Source organism: Lineus longissimus, chromosome 15 (assembly GCF_910592395.1).
Source record: "Lineus longissimus chromosome 15, tnLinLong1.2, whole genome shotgun sequence".
NCBI lineage: Eukaryota > Metazoa > Nemertea > Pilidiophora > Heteronemertea > Lineidae > Lineus > Lineus longissimus.
Genome location: NC_088322.1, coordinates 3,395,156 through 3,419,142, shown reverse-complemented (window position 1 = coordinate 3,419,142; position 23,987 = coordinate 3,395,156). Strand labels below are relative to the sequence as shown.

The following is a 23,987-nucleotide window of genomic DNA, read 5'->3' as shown; positions in this document are numbered from 1 at the left end:
CCATCAGCGATTTCTTCTGAATTAGCAGAAGCTATGCAGGGCATAATGGAAAAACAGAATGCAATTACTGAAACTCTTGTGAAACAGACATTAAAGTTGTCACTTCCATCTCGTAAAATACCTGTGTTTTCTGGTCACCCTAAGCGAGATCTCGCGAGAATACATTTCTCTCGGCCATTTCGATCTTAGACGCCGCCGTGTAAGCCACGTCCCCGGTTTCGTCTCCGGTTCATTATTTTCCCGATTTTTAGGTAAAGTATTTATTTTCTTTTGGCGAGAGGGGCCACATTTCATGGGCATTGTTGGGCCGTTTGATAGTTGATGGCGTGAGGGGCCATTTTAATTGGCAGGAGGGCCAATTTTTGGAGGTTGGTGGGCCTCAAACTCAGATATTGCGGGACAGGTGTTGTGCCTAGGGCTAGTCGGTCTATGCTATGCATAATGTTTTGTATAGTTAGTTGTATGCACGTTTGCCCTGTTGGTCTTATAGTGTGAAACATCTATCGAAACGTGGCAGGTAGGCCCTACTATGTGTATATTGCTAGAATGATTTTTTTTAACTGAACTCATGAGGAAAAAGTGGGTGTCGTCGATCTGTTTTCCAGATATTTTTGGTTTTCTTCCTGAGAACAATAGGCATAAGACTTCACCATGTTCACCCATGTGGGCTTTTATTGCCCGTGAGTTTGTTTACACCCTGGGTGGACCAAAACATAAGGGGTCTAGTCCTGGTAAACTGATGCCCATAATTTTTGCTCTTCATCTGCTGTGTAGGGTATTGTCGACCTCTAGATGTTGCATGATTTGGGTGGTTATTTTATATCCGGGCTGCAAGGGCCTATTTCATTTTACCGGGGCAAAATAGAAAGTGCAGGCAGTTCTGTGGAATTATTGGCGCGGAACAGCGTTGGTGGTTGTAGTTTAATACGCGTTATTGTGCAAGATGGCGGATGGGTACTCATGCGTGCAAAAGGCCTGCAATGGGCAGATTAGACTTTCTTGGATCGTAGGATCGCTTTCTTTTCATAACACTATTAAATTCCCGAGCTTAGTCCTCATGTTTCACTACCTTTATAGAAAGAGGGGTGTGCCTTATGCAGGACATTTGATTTTGGGGACACTTAGTACGATTTCCCGCTATAGGTTATAATTTGTGTTTTCAGAAAATGGTTTTTCCAACCACCCTGAAGAAGAGGCATTCTTTGGTTGGAGTCAACATCTTACCACTGGTAAGAAAAATGATGGACAACCCTTCCTCACCTAAAGAGTACGCACGGTACGATACTGAATCAAGCGTTGGTCTGCTGACACCAGAAGAACTGAAAAGCAAGTTCCACCACCTCACCGGGGAAAATGCATCCGAGATTTTAGATATGGCAAGAGTGGATGAGGACCCCAGCTCTTTAAAGCTGTTGACGCACTTTGCCATAGTAATGGCCAATGAGTTTGGACAGCCGAAAGGCCAAGTTCTAGCGGAACCTTCCGGCTCCGACGATGGAACTTCCGACACTCCTCCACCGGCGAAAAGCAGCGTCTCGAAGAAACCAGCGTAAAACAAAAGAATGAGGCAAACCAATCAAAACCATGTGAGGCCCTACGCATAGCAAAAGAAAAGGTGAGGTCGGTGGCGACACAGAAGAATCCAAACGAATCTTTGTTGCTGGTTTATTTGGATGAACTGAGTTCCATAGCTTCCACATGCAACGATGACAACGCAAGTGTTTTCCAAGAATTAGCGCGTCAAGCTAAATACAATCCGGGTTCAGTTGACATTTCTTCATTCGCCCTCTCAGTTTCGGGAGGGGGTGCGTGTGATATTGTAGCTAAAGCATTGTCAAAATGTGTAAAAAATGGAAAAGTGGCTTCAAAGGGGGAAAGATCCAGCGACAATGGCCAAGCAAAATTTAATCAGCGCGCGGCTTCCCCTTTGGCTAATCTCTACCCTCCCCATTTTGAAGGTATTCCTTCCCCTTTTCCATGGGGCTCTCCTTACCAGTTCGGGTTTCAGGGCTCTAGATCTTGGAGGGGAGGAAGAGGGGGAAGAGGGGCGAGGTTCAACATGAATAGCAACAATAGTAGTATGCCCTGTTACTTTTGCGGCTCCAGTCAGCATTTTATTAAGAACTGTGAAAAAATGAAAGCAGCAAAAGAAAAAGCTAACATCTAGGCTTACGGTTCTCAACCCGGGGAGACTAATTCCCTAGTGGGATTCCTTTTTCTCACGTGGGTTGGGGATCGGAGGCTCTTTCCACAGGTATGTTGTTTGTATGTTTCAGGTTGATTGTGACCCTGAAATCCCAAGTTGGGAGCGGGACTGTGATTTGAAGTTTAGTAAGGACAAGTTGGTCTCTGCACAATCGACAACCTGGCTGAAGTTTTCAGATCCATGTGGATAGAGCCTCCGAACTCCAACCCATACCGTACCTTTTGAAAATATTCTGGCAAATGGGCCTCCGTATGTTTGTGATTTTTAAAGCTTATATGTCAGCAACCCAGACAGTTTTGTTGCGGGAGAACTCCACAATACTTTACCAGAGTGGGATAAAATGTTGGATTTTTTTTGTCAGAAGCTGGGTCTCCTTGTGAAAACGTAAGACGGTGGCTCCATCGGGGTGTCGGCATTGAAGAATTTTTCACTCCTTTTACAGGGGTTTTTAAAGGGAAGCGATATGATTCTCCTTTACCTCCAAGAATGTTTCTTAAAAATTCCCCAAGTTGTAAAAATTTTATTCCTATCATTACCACGGAACTTAAAAAGAAAGTTGAAGATGGCACTCTATCACTGTTAGGAAAACTGGGGGAGTGTGAGCTTCCACATCTTGTGTTACCTCTTACCATGGAGCCCTCTAAGCCCCGCTTATGTCAAGATGAACGTTTTTTAAACCTTTGGATTAAAGACCTGCCATTCAAATTAGATACTCTTCGCGAGGTACACAGGTTGGTGGGCAAAGGGAGCCAAAATGGTTTCATGCGACGAAAAGTCGGGGTATAGCCACATCAAACTGTCCCCTAATTCTAGGACGTATCTCGGGGTACAGTTTGGGGGGTACGTATTCACTTACAACACCATCCCCTTTGGTTGGAAGGCGTCAGCTTTTGTGTACCAATCAGTTGGCTCCGTCCCTTCTCAGTACTTGAGAAAATTTGGTATCATTAATACACTGTACATTGATGATAGGCTGGGCATTGAGAGCATAAATAAGGGTACTGGGGAAGTAGTGTTGCACATTGATGTAGTAAGGTATGCCTTGGTTCAATTGCTTACCAGACTAGGATATTTCATTGCTCTATGCAAGAGTTTCCTTGAAGGATTGGTGTCTTTAAGACATTTAGGGTTCATTGTCGACTCCGAAAAACAGGCGTACATCTTGCCGGAAGACAAAAAGGAAAAATTTATTAAATTGCGAGAATATGTTCTTTCTTGTCAGGATTTAGATGTTAGGACTCTCCACAAGTTTTTGGGTAAATGCATTTCTATGATGTTGGTTGTGCCGGGAGCAAGGCTCTATACAAGAGAGTTGAATAAGGCAATTTCTTTTTGTCTGCGAACTAACAATGACGTTCGTTTGTACCCGAAGTTAGTTGCAGAAATAGAACATTGGAGATTTGTAGATAACTGGACCGGTTGCATGCAATGGAGAGTGGAGCGTCATGTGCAATTACTTCTTGCTACTGATGCCTCTCCTTACAAGTACGGAGTGTCTATTCTGTCAGGTGACTCCAAAGATCTCCAGTTTTCTGATTTTTGGAGCGCGGGGGATGATCGGCCGATTCACTTAAAAGAAGCAGACGCATTATACCAAGCTTTGTTGTCCCTACAGTCACATGTATCTGACCACAGGGTAGATGTTTTGACTGACAGCAAGGTGCTTGTTGACACATGGCACAGCCAGGGCAGTAAAGACAGGAATTTGAACGATATCCTTAAATGCATTTTTAACTTCGTCTTGTCATCTGATATTGACTTAAACGTGTCTTACATTCCTTCTAGCAAGAATCCGGCCGATGCTCCTTCGCGCTCTCTGAATATGTCCGATGTGATGTTGTCACAACAGTCATGGGAAAAGGTGGAAGCTGCTTTCGGATCACATTCAGTGGACCTCATGTCTCTGGACATTAACAGGATGAAAGACAAGGACGCTAACCCTTTGCGCCATTTCACTCCAACACCCAGTCCCGGTTCTTCCGGTGTTAACGTGTTTGCTCAGAAGATTGGGCTTGAAAAGAACCCCTATGTATTTCCACCTTTTCCCATGATCTCAGTGTTGCTGAATTTTCTCCTGGAAGAAAGGGTGAAGTGCTGTACGTTGGTTGTTCCAGAGCGCTCCTTACAACCAGTATGGGACCCGTTGGTTAAAATGTATTCAACACAATCATTCCTTCTAGGTGGAAAGGGTGAGAAAGGGGTGATATATGTGCCAAGCAAAAAGGGTTTTATATCAGATACCGACGGTTTACCTTGGCCTCTTGTAGTACATAGGTTGCGTTTTGAGTAATGAATGTTTGTATCTCTGTTCCAGTTAGACGGGCGCTCGCAGGGTCTCCGGATAGACTTCTTAGCAATTGACAATCGGTTAGCTTATCTTGAGAACACATGTAATAGAGGCACTCAGCACAGGAGACGGTGTAGCCTTAGAGGTAGTTTGGACGATTTCTTGAAAGAAATGCCATCTGGTCCGTCTATTGCATCATGTGGCCCAAACGATGTTTTGAAATTTTTGATTTGGAAAGACGTCCATGGGAAAACTAAGGTTCACACCATTCAATGTCGAAATTTGGGTGACAAACAAAGGCGCGATTGTACCTGTCCAACAAGATTGGCTTCTGGTACGGTGAATAATGTAGTTCAAAAGTTAGTAGATATTTTTGAATCCTGTGGGAGACAAAGGGTTTGGGACGAGAAAACACATTCTGGAAACCCCGCGTGCGCCCCGCAGATCAAGACTTATTGTAAACAGATTGCTTTAGAGCAAGCAAGAGCCCACATTTTACCAACCCAGGCCAAGCCTATTTTTCTTGGGAAAGTGTCTAGGGTATGTCGATACATAGATAGAGAACTTGAAAAACCGGATCTTGCCCTTAGGCAAGGCTTCGTTCTAATAAGAGATCAAGCCTTTTTCAAGTTGCAGTTTTTTGCAGGCGACAGGGCCACAGACTTGTCTACAATGCCAACCCAAGAAATCAAGAAGCTGGAAGTTAATTCCGGCTTTATTTTTTGCCATACTGTCACTAAAACAATTCGCGGAGGGAAAGGGAAAGCTAATAGATTTGTTATAAAGAGATGTAACGACCTATCTGTGTGTCCAATCGCAGGCATAGAGCGCTACTTTGCATGGTGCAGGGCGAGGGATGTAGATCTGCGTAATGGTTATCTTTTTAGAATTGTGGATGGGTCCGGGAAGGTTCTAGATCAGAATGTAACATACGAAACTATGTACGCCCACTTGAGAGAATATTTAGTGGCTTTGGGCATTTACGAGGGCGAGACACCCCATAGTTTTCGAGCCGGGTGCTCTATCCAGCTTGGGATGTCGGGTTCCGCTCAGTCAGAGTCACAGTTAATGGACCATGTTGGTTGGCACACGCAAGAATCCGCCGTCTATTACACTAGAGTTGAAAAACTTCGAGATGCCTCAATAGTAGCAGGAAATCTTGCCCGTTCAGTGGAAAGCTCCTCACAAATAGAGAAGACATTTTTAAAGCATGATGAGTCTGGTTTGGGGAAAGCGTTTGTTTAACGTGACACGTATTTATAGGCCTACAAGCATGTTTGATAGAGTGAATGAACAAATAGGCTGAACAACGGAATTGTATTCTAAGATGATAGATAGATAATAAAGTATAAAGAAATGCCCATTTCCTTACAAGAAATGGCCATTTTGTTAGTTCATACTTACCTATGGAACACTTTTGCATGTTACTCCATTTGGGCTCAAACACAAGAGTATCCCTTTAATTTTCTAAAGGGAGAACTGAGTTAACAGCTCGGCCGCCAGGCGGCGCCCTGACCGATCCCGCGAGATCGCGCCGATCTCATGCCGCCATATTTAGTCTTTACTCTTGAGCGTTAATAAAGAGTATGTCCCGTTTGTGGGGACGGCGGGAGGGCCGTGTTCCATAGGTAAGTATGAACTAACAAAATGGCCATTTCTTGTAAGGAAATGGGCATTTTGTGTCATTCAAACTTACCTATGGAACACTTTTGCATCGAATCCCAGCAACCTATTGGAGGTGGGAAACGAGGACTTACCTAAGGCTGAGCTGTTGTTCCATCCAGGAGGCACCACCGGCATATTAGCTAAGGAGGACCGCCAGGGGAAAGAAATGGGGAGAACCGGAGGACCGGTATTTTGATCTCGGTATTACAATCATATTATAGAGAGTAATAGACCCATTCTCCGGAAAGCGCTAGAATTGCGTAATAAAACCATCTTCTTTCCGGCAACAGAGCTTAGAGCAAGTAAGGCATGTTGAATGGTGTAGAATGAGTTATTGCTAAACAACAATAAGAAATTGCGTCCTTTCTAGTCTACTAGGGGTTGCCTGGATGTTGAAGATAGTGCATATCAAAAATGGCGCAAGATGCGCGTTTGACTCTTCAATCGGGCTTCCCCCCCTTTTTTGATCTAGCCAGGATCAAACAACATGCCCCGCAGACACAATCGGGCCGATTGTGTGCATGCCATCTACGAGGGAAGAAACGTCTCGTAGGTAGAAACGAGAGAATGTGGAGTGATTACTCCAACATGCAGCGGAAACGACTTCTTGAAGAGCAACTCCTCGGTAGTTAGCCCAGGAGGTGGCTAGTGCTCTAACTTCATGCGCTGAGATGTTAGCTAGCGCACGAAGATCAGAGGAAGTCTTCAAGGTGTTGTAGGAAAGACGAATAGTCTCCACAATCCACCTTGAAATAGTGGCGGCCGCTATCTCTCGTTTATTTCCCTCCTTATAGGACAAAAACAAACGCTCTCTCCCCTGGCGGATACCGGGAGGTTTTGTCCTATTTATGTAGAACTTTAGGGCCCTGACGGGACATAAAGTTCTGTAAGGAAGATCATAAGAGATCGTTCCTGACAGAGAGGGAATAGTAACCGGGGGCCGAGAGGCGGCCGGTCCCTGGTTCTTCGCCAGAAATCCTGGTATAAAAGCCAGGATAACCTCCCCTCCCTCTCTAAAAGCCAGCTTCTTAAAAGAAAGTGCATGGAGCTCTGATCTCCGTTGGGCGGTAGCCAAGGCTACTAGAAAGACCGTTTTGAGTGTCAGATATTTCATGAATGAAATAGACATGGGTTCAAAAGGATGCCTCATGAGCACCTTAAGGACAACAGAAAGGTCCCATTTAGGGGTGTTGTGAACCGGTCTAGGACGCTCTAATAACATTCCTCTGAAAAGAGGGGTTATTTGGTCCTCCCAACGAAGATCCCAGGTGCTTAAAACACGGAGGGTAGAAGCGATGGCGGACTTGTACCCTTTTATAGCCGTGACAGATAGTTGTCTTTCCGTGAATAATTCAATAAGGAAATCAACTGATCTGTATATAGAGGGAGAGATCGGATTAACTCCGTTCTCCCTGCACCAGGAAGTGAAGGTAGACCACTTTCCTTGATACACATCAAGGGTAGACCCCCTTTGAGGTGCGGACATGCGCTTGACAGCGATGTCCAAAAAGCCTCTCTGGTGGAGATGCAACTGGATAAGTTCCAGGCGTGAAACTTGAAAAATCCAGGGTTCTGGTGGTAGCATCTCCCCAGGGGGTGCCACAGGAGGTGCTTCCAAGTAGGAAGACTCCTGGGGTGATCTATCAGGAGCTCCAGCAAGGCTGGGAACCAGGCCTGATTTGGCCAGCAAGGTGCGATGAGAGTTATTCTCACCGGATGGCTGGTCAAGATCTTGTTCAGGACTGGTTGGATGAGAGGGAGGGGTGGAAACGCATATGCGTTCAGCCCGACCCAAGAGGCTGTAAGGCTGTCGACTTCCAGGGCCTCTTCGTCCGGAAGTGGAGAGTAACAGATGGGAAGGCGATTGTTCAGCCTGGTGGCGAACAGATCTACCTTCGGAGATTGCCAAAGGCGACAAAGGTCGTCTACAATCTCCTGATGGAGTGTCCACTCTGTCTGAACTAGCTTGTTCTGACGGGACAGGGCGTCGGCAAGGATGTTGCGATTGCCCGGTATGTGCCTGGCACATATCGATACTCCAAGGTCGGCACAAAGATGGTAAAGCTCCCAAGTTAGCTGGCAAAGAATGCCGGACTTTGTGCCTCCCTGTCTCCTGACATATGCTACTACTGTAGAATTGTCGGAGAACAGGGTTACTCTCCGATTCTTCAGGCGAAGGGAAAGAGCCCTCACGGCAAGAAGGACAGCCTTCATTTCCAATATATTTATTGGAAGAATGGTCTCCTCCCTTGTCCATAGATCTCTTATGGACATGTCCCCGTTGTTCAGATGTGCTCCCCACCCTAGTAGGGAAGCATCTGTGAACAGGGACACTTCTGGGGGCGGTGGGGCAAGATCTACACCGCTTTGGAGACGAGTCTCCGACTCCCAGAAGTTCCAGACGTTCTTGAGTAGGTATTGAGGTATCAATACCAACTTGTCTAATGGGTCCCTGTGGGGTTTCCATAGAGACATTAGAAACATCTGGATGGGACGCATATATAGACGGCCAAGGGGGATTTGGTCTGCTGCCGAATTCAGAAGTCCCAAAAGGCTCAAGCATCGCCTTGCGGGAGCTTGAGTCCTTCCTCTGAATTCTGCGACGAGATGAAGAATTTTCTTTATCCTGTCTAGGGGGGGGCAGCATTTTCCCTATGGCCGTAAGGAACCGAACTCCAACGTAAACGAAGTCTTGGGATGGTATGAATTCTGACTTTGTTTCGTTGATAATCCAACCTGCGGAAACTACTTTTTGCTTTAGAACCTGAAGTTGTTGCAGTAGTAGTTCCCGCGATTTGCAACGGAGTAGCCAATCGTCTAGGTAGTGATGGAGCTTGAACCCCATCACGTGAAAGGGAGCGACGAAGGCTGTGACTATCATCGTAAAAATTAGGGGTGCCGATGCCAGACCGAACGGCAGGGCCCTGAATTGATACGTCTTTCCTTCGTAATGGAATCGAAGGAAGTGTTGATAGTCTGGATGGATCGGTACATGTAAGTACGCATCCATTAAATCCATCGATACCGCCCAATCGTTGGGCTGTATCGCCGTTGCTATAGACCTGGTGGTTTCCATCTTGAAATGAGGAACATTCAAGAAGGTGTTTAACCTGGAAAGGTCTATGATCAGCCTCCATGTCCCTGCTTTCTTGGGAACCAAGAAAACGTGTCTGTAAAAGCCGGGGGAGCATGGATCTTGAAGGACCTGGATAGCTTGCTTCTCCAGTAATGTCGCGACCTCTGCTTGGAGGGCAGAGGCCTTGACTGGGTCCTTCGGTGGCTGAACTGGGGTTGGATATATGGTAGTCGGGGGGGTACGGTTGAAATCTAGTTTCACTCCGTACCTCAACATGTTTGGGACTGGGGACCCCTTTGGGCACCAATCGTCCCAAATGTCTGCAAATTTTTGCAGACGGCCCCCGACTACCGGAGTCGGCTCCTTTTTGCGTCCGGGAGGAGAAAGGAGGGGGGAGTCACCTCTTCCGGCCAGCACCCCTTGGGCGAAAGGAGTGCTTAGTCGGACCGGATCCACCCTGGTTAGAGGAAGTATTTTTCCTCTTTCCAGTCCGGCGACCCTCCGCTTCCCGTCGGAAGGATCCAGCAGGAGCAGGCTGACTAGGCGGGGTAGGCCTAGGCAGGACCTGCCTGGCGTACAGGATTGAACCCGATGCCTGCTGGGGCCTCTCTATCTTTCTAGCGTTAGGTAGAGAGGTCTTGGCCCTCTGTGTCGCAGTGGGGGCATATAATTTGTCCCAATCTTTCTGTGCTTGAGCCGCCTCTTGTACAGAATCTGCGAACAGGAAAGAACCGTCCATAGGAGCGGTTCTTAAGGCCCCTTCCAGCTGGAGGGATCTGATGACATTGAGAGAGCCCAGTGCGGCGTCTCTACGGAGTAGGACGCTATTTGCTGCGGTCTTGGCGGACAGCGCAATAGCGTGCCTAATCGAATGTGACAAGGATGTCACAAGCGATTTTGTGTCATCAGATAGTGACTCATTATCTTTTAGGGATCTGGCTAGGGCCAGGTTAGTGTGCTCTGCGTAGGAGAGCACCGCTAACGTGTTTTTGGCCAGACCCTCTTGTGCTCTAAGGTCTCGGTAAGCCGAGGAGGAGGTCACCCTAGGCACGAGTTGGTCCAGCTGTACATCGTCCTTTAATATGGAAGTCGATGCTGCAGCTGGACAGCCGGCCGAGCTGACTCGATAATAGTCAGCGCGGTACTGCCTAACGGGAGGAAGTTGTGCCGTGAACAACTTCCCCGGTTTACACCAAGTTTCCGGTCCGACTGCCGGAAGGACAGGGATGGAAGTACGTTGGTGGGCGCCTTGTGAGTCTCTGATTGTACGCTCCAAAAGTTCAGAGACTGCTAACACCGACGGGGAGGGAGGAAGGAATTCAAGTGCCCGAGTGGAGCCTTGAGAAACCTGTGGATTGGGATCCACTTCCTGTCCCCAGAGTGAAAAGGTCGGTGTTGACAAGGCTGGCAGTTCCGGCGGGGTAGGGCACAGATCCTGCGGGAGGTACGCTCTGATCAAGGATCTGAGTGTCCTAATATCCGACAGGATACTGGCCTCCTCTGGTGACAGCTCCTCCTGATTGGGGGAGCGGTAGCCTGGCTGAGAACTCTCGTTCTCAGAAAATTCCTCTAAAATAGAGGAGTCGGATGGTGGGTATCCGATGGGACCAGGCGCACCAGAGGAACCGGAACCCTGCTCCAGATGGCTGAGTCTATCAGAAAGACCTGCTACCATCTGGATGAGCTGGGACAGTTGCTGTCCCGACTCGGGTTCCGGACCCGACGTGCGGCTTCTCTCAACGACGGGCGGTTGAGGCGAGGGTGAGCGCATAAGCGAACCCTGGAAGCCGTATGTGCGGGCGAATGGGTCTTCCGGAAGCGGAAGTTGCCCATATTCTGAACCAGAGTTCAGATGTCCTCCCTGCGTAGCTCGTTCCATGGGAACGACGCCTCTGCTACGAGGAGGGGGTGGCACTTCCGGTTGGTTCCACCCAAGAGGTTGGCCAACGTAGGAAGGTGCCTGCATTTCCGGTAGGACGAAGTCCGAAACCGGAAATGCCCGTAACTCCTTCGCCGGTATGGAGCTACCGGAAGCCCTTTTAGAAGGAGGTACGGAGGGCGGAAACGCTGTTACCGAAGACGCATGGCGTTTCGGAGGTGGCGTTATAAGGTCCGGCCCTACTCTACTGTGTCCGTGAGGACTGGGGTTATTTCGCAGTAAAGACTGAGAAAAACCCCCAGTAGAGTCTTCGGTTACTGAAAAACGGGAACCCGCGTCAGTAACCGGAACTGCAATCGGCGGACCGGAAGCAGGGTGCTCCCGCGGGTACAAAGGGCTTGTACTCGGGGGAGCGGACGACAGGGGAACCGGAAGGTTCCCTGAGGTCCGGGGTATATTAAACCCTTGGAGACTTATTGGATGTAAGTCTCCCTTGGGACCACAGACATTAATAATGTCAGATCCCGCATCCTTCGCAGCCGCGGCCGGAACCGGAACTCGGCTGACGGAAGGGGTGGTGGCGGGAGGTTTGCTAGACCTCCGGGTTATATGCCCGGAAACGGAACCGGAAGAGGGTTTAGGCGTCTTCGCGGCCCGTTTCCCGCCACCAGACGCATTCCTTAGTGGTGAGACAAAGGATGCCGTCGGAGGGGTACGCCATATAAAAAATGGTACCAATGACAATAAAAACACTGGGAACCCCAAGTAGGCCAGCAAGGACGCAATAATTAATGGAAAGGAAAACATGCCTACTTGAATTAAACACTATTGCAATGGATCTGAGTCTTGTTTATTACAATAGAGCGGAGAATAGCCTACTTAACTCTACCCTACCAAGATCAAAATAATGGAGCCGGGTCGACTAAGCTAGCTAAGAAAATGTCTATAATTAAATAGACTGGACAATACTAATGCCAAGATTAGTTTGGCGGTCTACTCCGTAGGTGAATGAACCCAAAAATCGTCTAGACTTGGCTGGTTGAATTTGGTTTTAAATCGAATTCACGGCAGCTTTGAAAAAACGATGTGCTTCGTAGAAGCACAAGAGTAAAGACTGAATATGGCGACATGAGATCGGCGCGATCTCGCGGGATCGGTCAGGGCGCCGCCTGGCGGCCGAGCTGTTAACTCAGTTCTCCCTTTAGAAAATTAAAGGGATACTCTTGTGTTTGAGCCCAAATGGAGTAACATGCAAAAGTGTTCCATAGGTAAGTTTGAATGACACAAAATGAATTTGTTTGTTTGTTCCATAAGGCAAAGATTTAGAATTTGGGCTCAGAAAACTGTAAATCTTATCAGGGAATTCCCCCTAAGTGTTCAGTCAAGGACGTTTTTCTTTGGGACTGGGCCCTAATTCTAAACCAGGTTCGTTTTTCAGGTTTCGCGGTATTTTAGTTATGGTAGTGTAGAATTATAAGTGTAGAATTCATTCATTCATTATGGGTGAGGTTTGGGAATGTTCGGATTTCTAAAATACCGCAAAACAGTCGGTTAGGCGTCGATTTGACGCCCTATACATGTATGGGTTGGGCATTCTGCTCGTTTTCCCCCCAATACTCTATGCCGTGAAGTAATGGATGATTAGAGATCTCACTTAGGGTAGCCATACACCCTAAGCGAGATCTCGCGAGAATACATTTCTCTCGGCCATTTCGATCTTAGACGGTAGACGGAGTTGCAAGTTTCTGGTGCAGACCCCTTTCAAATGGATCACCCCAGATTTCGTTCTGTCTACGTTCGGGTGGTTGTCTCGACCCCCCCCCCCTCCCACCCCAACTGATAAGAGTTTTGTCTCCATTCATTTGCTTCTTCGGCATTCTGCTCGTTTTCCCCCCAATACTCTGTGCCGTGAAGTAATGGATGATTAAAGATCTCACTTAGGGTAGCCATAGATCCCTTGGAGTACAAGCTATTTGTCAGAGCATTTGAGCATGGTATTGAGGACAAAACAGATAGTTGCAAAGATCGCATTTATTATCTCGAACAATATACTGGTGGTGAGGCCAGAGATTTGGTGCGTAATTGTCTTTGTTTGGATCCCGCTGTTGGATACAGGAAGGCTAAGGACTTGTTGAAGGAGAACTTTGGTAGTGAATACAAGATAGCTACATCTTTCGTTGAGAAAGCTTTGAGTTGGCCAGTGGTTTCTTCAGATGATGCTGATGCTTTAAAGAAATACTCACTGTTTCTGCAAGGATGTCAGAACACATTGTCTGACATGGAATTCAATGAATTGGATCATCCTACCAATATCAGGGAATTGGTGAGCAAAATTGCCCTTTAAGCTAAAGTCAGCATGGAGGAAACATGCTTTTGAAATCACAGATGGAGCTAATGGCAGGCGTGTGAAATTCAATGACTTTGTCAAATTTGTCAATAAGGAATCCAGGATTCTCAATGAACCAGTTTTTGGTAACATTTCAGATAAATTTAGTTCATCCAGTGGTCAGAATCAGAGTAAGAAAAGGGCAGGAAACAAAGGCACTGGCAAGAAATCGAAGGGTACTTATGCTACATCGGTAACAGACGCCCAGTCTGAGGAGACGTCCAAGGTAAAGCTGACATCAGTTAGTAATAGTACTGGTAGGGTACAATCAAGTGACACTTCTGTTAAAGGGACTATTCAAGGATGTGAATTTTGCAGTGGTGGTAATCACAGGCTAGAGACTTGTAACCAGTTACGATCGAAGCCTCATGGAGAAAGACTGGACTTTCTCAAGTCTAAAGCTCTCTGTTTTGGTTGTCTTCAGAAAGCTGGACATTATAGCAAGTTTTGTAGTAACAGGCTTACTTGTCATATCTGCTCGAAAAGTCATCCCACTGTTATGCATCGAAACCAAGATGACGATAGGACAGGTATTGCTTCAGGAACTATTCCTCGTGTCAATAGCGGTTGTACTGGTATGGAAAAGCAATGTGCCATGTCTATTGTACCTGTTGTTGTGAAGGCTGTTAACAGTGACATACAAGTTAACACCTATGCATTTCTAGATTCAGGAAGCTCAGCCTCTTTCTGTACTGAGGAGTTGATGAAAGGTCTAAATCTGAATGGAGTGAGGACAAAAATCAATCTCAACACAATGACTGATGTTTCAAAGCCAGTTGAAACTTTTTCAGTGAAAGGACTTGAAATCTGTGGTTTGAATTGTAACACTTTTGTGAAGTTGCCAGTAGTTTATACTCGTCAAATGTTGCCTGTATCAGAGGAGGACATTCCAACTCAAAAGGACTTAGATAAGTGGTCTTATCTTCAAAGGATTCGCCTTCCGTCGATTGACTCGGATATTGGTTTGTTGATTGGTACTGATGTTCCTAAGGCTATGGAATCCTGGGACGTGATTAAGTCTGAAGGAGATGGACCCTATGCAGTCAAGACATTGCTTGGTTGGTCTATCAATGGACCCTTGAAAGGATGTAATAATCCTACGTGTCGTTCTGCGACACCTGTTGGTGTGAGTTTCACTAAGGTAACCTTGGATGAGCAGTTAAGGAACTACTACAACACTGACTTTAATGAGAGTACAGTCAATGACAAGGAAGAAAACTCAGTGGAGGACAAGAGATTCTTAAATTGGTGTCTGAATCATGCAAGTTCGAGAATGGTCACTACGTGATTGGTTTACCATTCAAACATGATACTGTTGTTATGCCAGACAACAAAAAACAAGCTGAGCGAAGGATGGGTCTCCTGAGAAAAAGGTTTCACAGGGACAATGAGTTTCAAGTTGAATATACAGCCTTTATGAACAATGTATTTTCCAAAGGTTTTGCTCGTAAAGTGCCTGAGGAGCAGTTAGGTCGTAATGATGGCAGAGTGTGGTACTTGCCCCTTCACGCTGTGTACCACCCTACTAAGAATAAATTGAGAGTAGTTTTCGACTGTGGAGCCAGATATGGAGGAATCTCGCTCAATGACTAGTTGCTGCAAGGACCCAACTTGACCAACTCGCTGGTAGTAACATTACTGAAATTTCGAACTGATGAGGTAGCAGTAATGGCAGACATTGAGTCTATGTTTTATCAAGCACGTGTACCAGATGATGATGCCAGTCTCCTTCGTTTCTTATGGTGGGAGGACAGCGACAAGGAGAAACCAATCATTGAGTATCAAATGGTTGTGCATGTGTTTGGGGCAACTTCAAGTCCAAGTTGTGCAAACTACGCTTTGAGAAGGACGGCAAAGGACAACCAGGATTACTTTCCAAAGGAAGCTGTTGATGCTATCCTGAACTGTTTTTATGTAGATGACTATCTTGGGAATTATTTGCAACTTCTGGCCATTTGCTCCTGTAATCTATCAATAAAATTATGAACATTTCACTCTGTGGAGCTGAATCATCTGGACCTACAATGTCAAGACCAAGTGTCTGCCAAGAAGTTTCAGGAATTTCAACAAGATCCATAGGAGCCACTCTAGTCACTGCACTCTTATCATTCAACTGACATGTTACACACTGTTTCACAGCTTCAGTGACCTGCACATCCATCTGTGCCCGGTTCAACCCACGACAGGACGGCCATCGAATGGTCTCGGGAGTTCCTGGACTTTCTGGACACTTTGCCTGAGGATGTCGTCGTATTAGGGGATGCCGCGTATAGGAATTTACATCCTCGTATCGTAGCTGCAGTGCAGGCATTGCGTGGAGCACATTTAGCCCCTGAGCAGATACGCTACAATGATGACTGCAACAGAATCCGCCAGATAGTTGAGAGGAGCATTGGAGCCACAGAGTTGAAATGGCGATTGAGCCAAATGAAAGAGAATCGATTTCCAGCTAAGAAAGGCCCACTATTTGCCGCAAAATGCATGATAGCCATTTGCCAACCCCATTACCGCTTCACCAATTATCTGTGAAATTGAATGAAGCTTGCTCGACGTGTATTGATACAAAGTGTTTATTACAAATTAACAATATTAACGATTACATGTATCAAAAAATGAACTAGAGCATTAATTAATAGACCTGAGTTCTTGCCAAAAAATGAATCACAAATTGACCAGCACTCATGAACTTTGTGAGCATGAGTCAAAACTGAACTATTGAGACGTGGTGGACATAAGCTTTTTTAATAAAAGAACGAATGGTCAGTTGGACATTCAGCATGTTCAGTGTCGTTGCCGTAAACTATAGTCTAAAACTTTGGGTGGATGGCAGATGACCTAGACATATCTATTCTGTGGCATTTGGGGCTGGGCCCACCAACTCAGTTTGGATGTGATTTGAAACAAAATAGCCCCCCTTTAACATGTCAATGTCATCTGCCATTCGTTCCAGTATTTTTGACTGAATTGCACTGTTGTCTGCAATTCTGCTCAGGATTTTTTTTCTGTTCACGGACAAGGTCCAGATATGTCTCCTGGAATGATGCAGAGTTGCAAAGAAATTCTTCCTCCTTCCTCTTTGCCTTCTTTGCCTTTCTTCTGGCAGATGACGTGCTGGCAGACGGGCATGGACTTGGTGTTCGGCTTGGTCCAGACATTTCCCCAGCGTCAATGATGTCTTCATCTTCAGATTCGTAACTTTCCAATGGTCTTTTCGGAGGCTGTCCAACACCAAGTTCGCGAACCTCACTTGCTGTGACAATAACATCTAGCCTTACAGCCTCACCCTGAGGAAAATACGTATCGTAAAACTCTTGGTATGCGGTAAAAATGTCATATGACTTTCTCAGTAACGGGTACTCCTCGGTTTCTGCCCCAGATTGGTTCTGTTTTTTAATGACTGCGAGATAATCTTTATCAATGTTCTTTCAGAAGTCTTTTATGATCTGACTTCCTGTGCCTCCCAAAACCTCGGCGACGTCTTCATATACCTCAAACTGTCTGTTTAACTTTTTCTTCCTGACATATTCATCATGCCGTTTGGTTAGTTCATTCAAAGCCTGGATCATGTTTTTTCTTCCCAGGTAAATTTCTTTGCCATATCTCCTGAAAGAAAATAAAGCCAAGTTAAAAACAATTCAAAACAATTTTCCATTCATTCTGCTCAAGCAATAATCTGCTCATTTCATCATCACAGTCGTATATGCAACCTTAGAGGAATAAACTAACATCATATTATTATTCTTCAAGTGAAACTGTTGATTGGAGCAGATGCACTCTTTGCTTGTACTGGATACTGCACACACATCAATGCATTATGCAATGCACAGCAAAGTGAAAGTGGGGAAGGCTTCAAGAAAATTCCCATTATTCTTCTGTTCAGATGGGTGTAAAAACAACAGAAGGCCTTGCCATTGCAAACTAAACTGGTTTTGTCACCAAGTAAAGATATCTTACCTGAGTAAACCTGGTGTCCAAATCAAACAATCAAAGTCAAGAAGCATGGCTTTTATGGGGATTCCCCAGTCTCAACACCAGAGTCAACACCGGTGTTAACACTGGTGTCAACACCTGTGTTCACTCAGAACTTGGTGTTTGAGACTGTGGATCAACACCGTACACCAACATCAGGGGTTGAGTCAACCCCCCCAGTGTCAACACCCGGCATGGTGTTTGGGGCACTGGGTAGACACCAACACCAACACTGACACCTAACACTAACACCAACACCAACTTTGAAATCACCCATTCGGCGAGTTCACAACTCTGGTTAGATACGGTGTTATGTGTCAGTGTAACAGATATGCTAACATGATGTTAATCTGGACACCTAAAATTGTGGTTCAGGTTAACACCCTGTTTATCATGGTGTTTACATGCCTTGCTTCTTTCCATGGCGGACCACTGTGGTTCAACAGATCTGTTTACCTATATGTTACAATAAATACGAACGTGAACCCGACACAAACATTGGTGTTACATCCATATTATGCTGGCATTAGTGTGACAGAATATGTTGAAAAGGAAAATTTTCTGTTTTACCCAACAGATCTGTAACAGGGGATGTTGACCTAATCACAGCCAACTGAAATATGTTAAAGCATTTATGTCATTATTTTTTTATTCCCAATGGATCTTTGCATTTCGTTTCAAGAACATTCATCGCCAGAAATCACGGGCATAGAATACATCGCACATGCGCAGATTAGGAGCGATCCGGTCATCATGGTAAAGGGGAATATCCATACATGAGCTAAGAAATGTGGTCCTGCTAAATACCCATGTCGTTTTTTGTCTACCCCAAAATCTCATTGTCGAAAAAACACCTGTATCTGACATTTTTCTGAACTAAATGCATTATTGAGGCTCAAACATTTTTCCAATCTGTTCCCTAAGCGAAACGAAAATTGGCCTTGTTTCTCAGTGTTCTGGCAAAGTTTGGTAGCTAAATCTGGGAGAAAAAATGATTTTCTTTCCTCGTCCCAATACAAAATAGCGTCTGCCCCAAAATCGAATCAGACGGGCAACGTTCTGAACTATCAGCTCTATTTTTATCTTTTTTTTAGAGTATACGATTATCTTGCAGTTTAGTAACAAAGTGCATGAAATTTTGCTAACCTGTGAAAAATTTGAGAACCTGGTGACGAGAATTGAGGCCCTCAGCAGTCCCAGAAACCCTTTTTCTGACCGTATTTTGTTGTCGAGATGCGTCTACCAGTTTGAAATTCGAGGCTGTCACATGACAACCACCTGATCTAAGGGACAATCTCAAAATACCCTTCATCAGAGTGAACCAACATCGAGCTAGGACCCGATTAGCCGTCTTGTACAACGAATACTCGCGGTATATACAGTGTTGTAGATGGCGCTGCGGTGATATTGGGGGCATCTCATAGGTTGCGATATTGCCCTACGCTGCATATAAAGGGTAGTCCATAAAAATGACATGCAAAGTAATCAATTAACAGTGTTCGGGGGGGGGGGACCAAACCTCCATTCATACCCACAGAACAACATACTGGCATTTATGGCCTTGAACTAACATCTTATGAGCATCAGACAGGCATCTCATTTTCAATGTCACCTTTATCCATGCCATTTAATCTCACAGTTTCTTTCAACAACTTGTACAGTTTATAAGCATTCCTGAATCCCCTAGATGGAACCCCCAAGCTTTTCAAACATGTCACAAGTTCTGCTGGAGAATTATGTACAGTGAAGACATGACCTCTCACATTCACTGAGTCCTCCAATGTATCCTTACGCACTTTGTTACCAAGTTTATCAGCAACATACTTAGTTACAGGAGTGCTTTCTTGAAAGTTGTAGTCCCGTACTTTTATTTTTCTATTAGACAAATCTGTTAGTCTCTTACAAGCTGTCATTATCTCTAAACAGGGGTCATGCTTGCTTGATTTTCGCAAATGGATATGACGAGTATCGTCGTTCTTTTTCAAAACTGGCTGTCCCGAAAATAGAGCAATACTTCCATAGTTATCAATAAACCAAGGGATGTGGTAGCACATAACATGCATATGAAGAGTGATGTTCTTTTTGCCTAATCCAGGCATTAGGTGGGTGAAACCAAGGAAATGGTGAACCCATTGAGTAGCCTTATCAAAACATTCTTGAGGGGTCCATTTTTCCTGTACATTCAGCATTGAGATGCCCTTGTACAATTCCCAGAATTCCAACCACAAATCACACAGACGTTTAGCATTAGTCTCTTCCATTAGGTCTGCAAACCCACTTGGAAGCAGCTGTAGAAGTTTCTTTTTATCATTCCCCATTAGACTGATGCAGTGCAAAATGCCTGATTCGTTACCATCTGCATTTTTCTTCTTCCATACTGAAAATGAAAGATGGCAACGCTCAAGTACAACTTTTTCAAGTTTCTTCACTTTACTATCCTGAGTATGCAACTTTTTAATATCAGCCTCCTTATCTAAATCAGCCAAATACTCCAACAGGTTAGAAACTAAAACATATGTTACACGAAGTAATAAATGCAACTTGTCTAGTATGATATGATCAGGTTCAATGAACATGAGAGGGAGATTCTTGCAGTTGAATTTTTCCTCAATTGCCCACTGCCTAATTTGTTCCAAACTTCTGGATTTGGGGGGTTCATTCCAGAATTCAAGAGGAAACGAAATATCATGCCTCTCGTTTTTATGAACAACACACCAGATGCAGGCATTTGTTGCATGTCCCCTCCCAAAAATACTTCTACAGGGACAGGAATACCAGATATGGAAATTTCACCAGTATGTATCACATGGTTGATACTTGAAAACACTTCTTTGAATGAATTGTAAAGCACATCATAATTTTCTGTAGCTTTCACAACTGCAAGGGGGTGGAGTGTCGAGGAAGAAAGTACAGCTTCCTGTTGGTTCAAAATACTGAAGGAAAGAATAATGAAACTTGATTTCCTAGTCATGCTGGCCCCATCACCAGCTATCTTCACCCTAATGTCTCTGGTTTCTTTGTGCTCATTCATCAATTTGCCAACATAGTTTTCCAATTCTGATTCAAAATCAACTTGGACGCCAGGATGCTCCCCTGGTGTTCTCATGATACACATCATCTTGTTCAAAGAATCTCTGCACTCTTTGATGAGATAAGATATGGGTAAGCCATGCTCGTCTAACATCGATAGTTCATGGTAGAAAGCATCGCCTACACAGAACTTATCCATAATGTACAAAATTGACTCAATCTTTCCCTTGTCTTCTTCATCAAGTTTATCATACTTAGTATTTTTGGACCCACCTTCCTTACAAGAGAGTGTATAGTTCTTGCTATCTTGACCCCTCAAGCAGATTTTTTCAACATCAAACCCAAAAGACAATGAAAACCATAAGGATTGTTGAATGTTCTTCTTCAACTGGCTAAGACGTCTGTTTTTTTGCTTCTGACTGAGAGCATCGAAATCTTTTCTTGAACTACAAGTCAAATCAGGTACTTGACTGTCAGCTAGATTTTTTTCTAGAGGCATTAGTTTTCCAAAGAATTCCTTCAAATGTTGGTTTTCAGTTTTCAGTTTCTCCCACTCTGTTTGATCCAAAATCACTTTGCAAGATTTATCAGCTTCCACAGCTTCACATAGTGTATCAACCAGCTTACAGCACCTCTCTCTCAGAGCAGCTTTTTCTTTTTCTAGCAAATCGACTTTTTCAAGACATTTCTTTACATCAGTCAAATCACAAGCAGTGAAATGCACCTTTGAAATTTTCTCATCAAATACTTTTCTCTTGCTTCCACTTTTGATAGCATAATATGAAGCCCGAGTGTTAAAGCAAAGTCTTGAAAGCCTGGCTTCAAGTCGCTCTGATGAAACAAGCTGAAAACAATGCCCTGGGATAACATGGTTGAAAAGGTCAACAAATGATGAATGTATGCCACAGAACTCCCTCAAGACAACCTTGCGAACACTTAGGGTCACAACAATGGCACCCCTTGCATCAAGATCTTTGTGTATGTACACAAAGTCCCTGGATACGGGGTATCCAGAAACCCTGCTGCCGTAGACCGGCTGAACTTGCAAAGAGACTAACTACTGGTAGAAGAGGAAGCCGGAAGACAAGAGTATTAATTAGAATACATGTAGTTTATTCGCACTCACAATCACAATCAGTTTGTAATCCTTAACGGCAGAGCACGCTCAAAGTCCTAGTTCAGAGGTGATTGGCAACAGAGAGGAAAGAGAGAGAGAGCTGACGTGCCCAGTGCTTAAATACCCAGACGGCAAGTCACAAGCTCAGAGTCCAGGGTCCATATTCATAAACGTACTTAAGTCAAAGTAAGGCACTTAAACGCCATCTTAATCTAAGCAACATACTTAAGTGAAATTCCATATGATACTTAACCTTAGTGACTTGCTCAAACATACCCTTATATTTGAGACACCTCTGGGTCTGTCTTAACTTTAAGTTGTTTGGAGAAGTCACAAAACACAACGTTCATTTTGTGGCAAACCACCGTGAGAGATGGCTGCGTTAATGTTGGCAGTGCAAATGGATTTGGATGCGAGGCGTGCTATGCGTCGTGAGAGAATTTTTCGAGACAGAGTCCACCCACTTGAGATCTACAACGACTTGCAATTATATCAACGCTACAGATTGGATAGGCAAACGATTCTTGACTTGGTCGATGCTGTTAGGAATTATATCGAGCCACAAACAGACCGAAACCATGCTTTGCCAGCCGACCTGAAGGTGCTTGCAACATTAAGATTTTATGCCTCGGGTTCATTCCAGGAAGTCACCGGGGATACGGTACACATTTCCCAACCCAGCATGAGCCGCATTATAACGCAAGTGACGGATGCACTGATTCATTTGCTACACAACATCATTAAATTCCCTGCGCTTCAAGACATCCCTCGTATTTCTGCAGCATTTTATGAAATAGCGAACTTCCCTGGCATTATAGGGTTGATTGATGGTACGCATGTTTGGATCATTGGCCCTACTCATCACGAATGGAGATACGTCAACAGGAAAAACTATTATTCTATCAACGTACAGGTGGTCATGGATGCTCATTATCGATTCATAAACGTTGTAGCGAGATGGCCTGGAAGCACCCATGATTCGATCATTTTGAGAGAAAGTGGGCTAGCCGAAGTGATGGAAGTCTGGCAGGGTAATGAAGTCCTTCTAGGCGACAGCGGGTATCCAGTAAGACCATGGCTGATGACACCCTTCCTAAACCCAAACACCCCGCAGCAGCGACGATACAACCGTTCCCACAAAAGAACTCGATGCTTGGTAGAAAGGGGAATAGGCCAGTGGAAAAGGCGTTTCCATTGCCTCCATGGACAACTCCGCTATACACCGTTAAAAGCTTGCGGCATCATTTCTGCATGCGCAATGTTGCATAATATTGCCCTCGACAGAGGTCTCCCTGATTTTGACGAACAGCCAATCGAGCTACAGCCACAGCCTGACGACGATGATGACAATGTCGAAAATGTTGTTGCCTTTGGTCGACTTAACGGAGCAGCTGCGAGGAACCAAATAGTCAACCAACACTTCTAAGGTGAGTAAAAGCGAAGAAAAAAGGAGAGATTATAATGATAAATTTATTTCAAGAGACCATCAAACAGAACATCCTTTAGGGGCCTAGATGTACATGCACTTCTACAGAGAGGTGTATGCGTAATTTCCAAATGATTGACCATCATTTCTGTGTGAAAATGAATAAATTTCAGCCGGCTGTTTTTCTAACTTATTCTTTTTTATCTTCAAAACATCAATTTCTAAATTTAATTTATTTTTTTCTAATTTCAGTTTTTCAATCTCCAAGTTAGCCCTTTCCTTCTCAAGGATCAATAGCTCCTTTTGCCTGCTCACTAATTCATTCTTATCTTCTTCCTTCTTTCCTTTTTTTGTTTTTCATTCTCCGATTCGGGCACAGGTGGTCATGGATTTGGCAACGCTGAAGGAGGAGCACGTTTTTGCATAATTTGTTGTAATCTGCTTGGGGGACCAACGGCAGCCGAGACTTGCCTGTGCTCTTGTGTACGGGACGTATAATTGAGACGTAGAGTTTGCTCATCATCGGTGATGGTACTGAAATAACAATGACAGTTTTTCACAAAATATGGTTCAAGAAACACCAACCTTGACTTTTCAGCAATGTTAATTTGGAAATATTTGCCAATAATGGCTAAAGAGTTATGAAATTAAATTGATGTAGCAGTGAACATTTCAAACTGTTTAAATTGTCAGAAAGCTGCAGCTCCACCTCTGTTTAAAGTGAATAAAGGGAGCCTATCTTGAACTAGGTTGTGAGTTGAAGGAAATATTGCTCCGCCGAGGTTCGATGCTGTCATATCCGCCATCAATCCCATAAACCGTCGGATCATCCTCCCCTATCACAGCTGCGATCTTCTGCGACAGGGTTGATGGTTCATCTGGTCGGGGTCCGCCACCTATAAATATCCAACAAGTGTGTCAGTGATATCATCAGGAACTGCAGCTG

The 23,987-nt window shown here is 44.8% G+C and overlaps 1 protein-coding gene across 1 annotated transcript; it reads left to right on the top strand.

The window, feature by feature from the left end:
• Nucleotides 1-21,988: 21,988 nt before the first annotated feature.
• On the top strand, nt 21,989-23,041 carry LOC135499348 (putative nuclease HARBI1). The gene has a single exon (XM_064790094.1). The coding sequence runs from the start codon at nt 21,989-21,991 to the stop codon at nt 23,039-23,041; it is 1,053 nt and encodes a 350-aa protein (XP_064646164.1).
• The last annotated feature ends 946 nt before the right edge of the window (nt 23,042-23,987 follow it).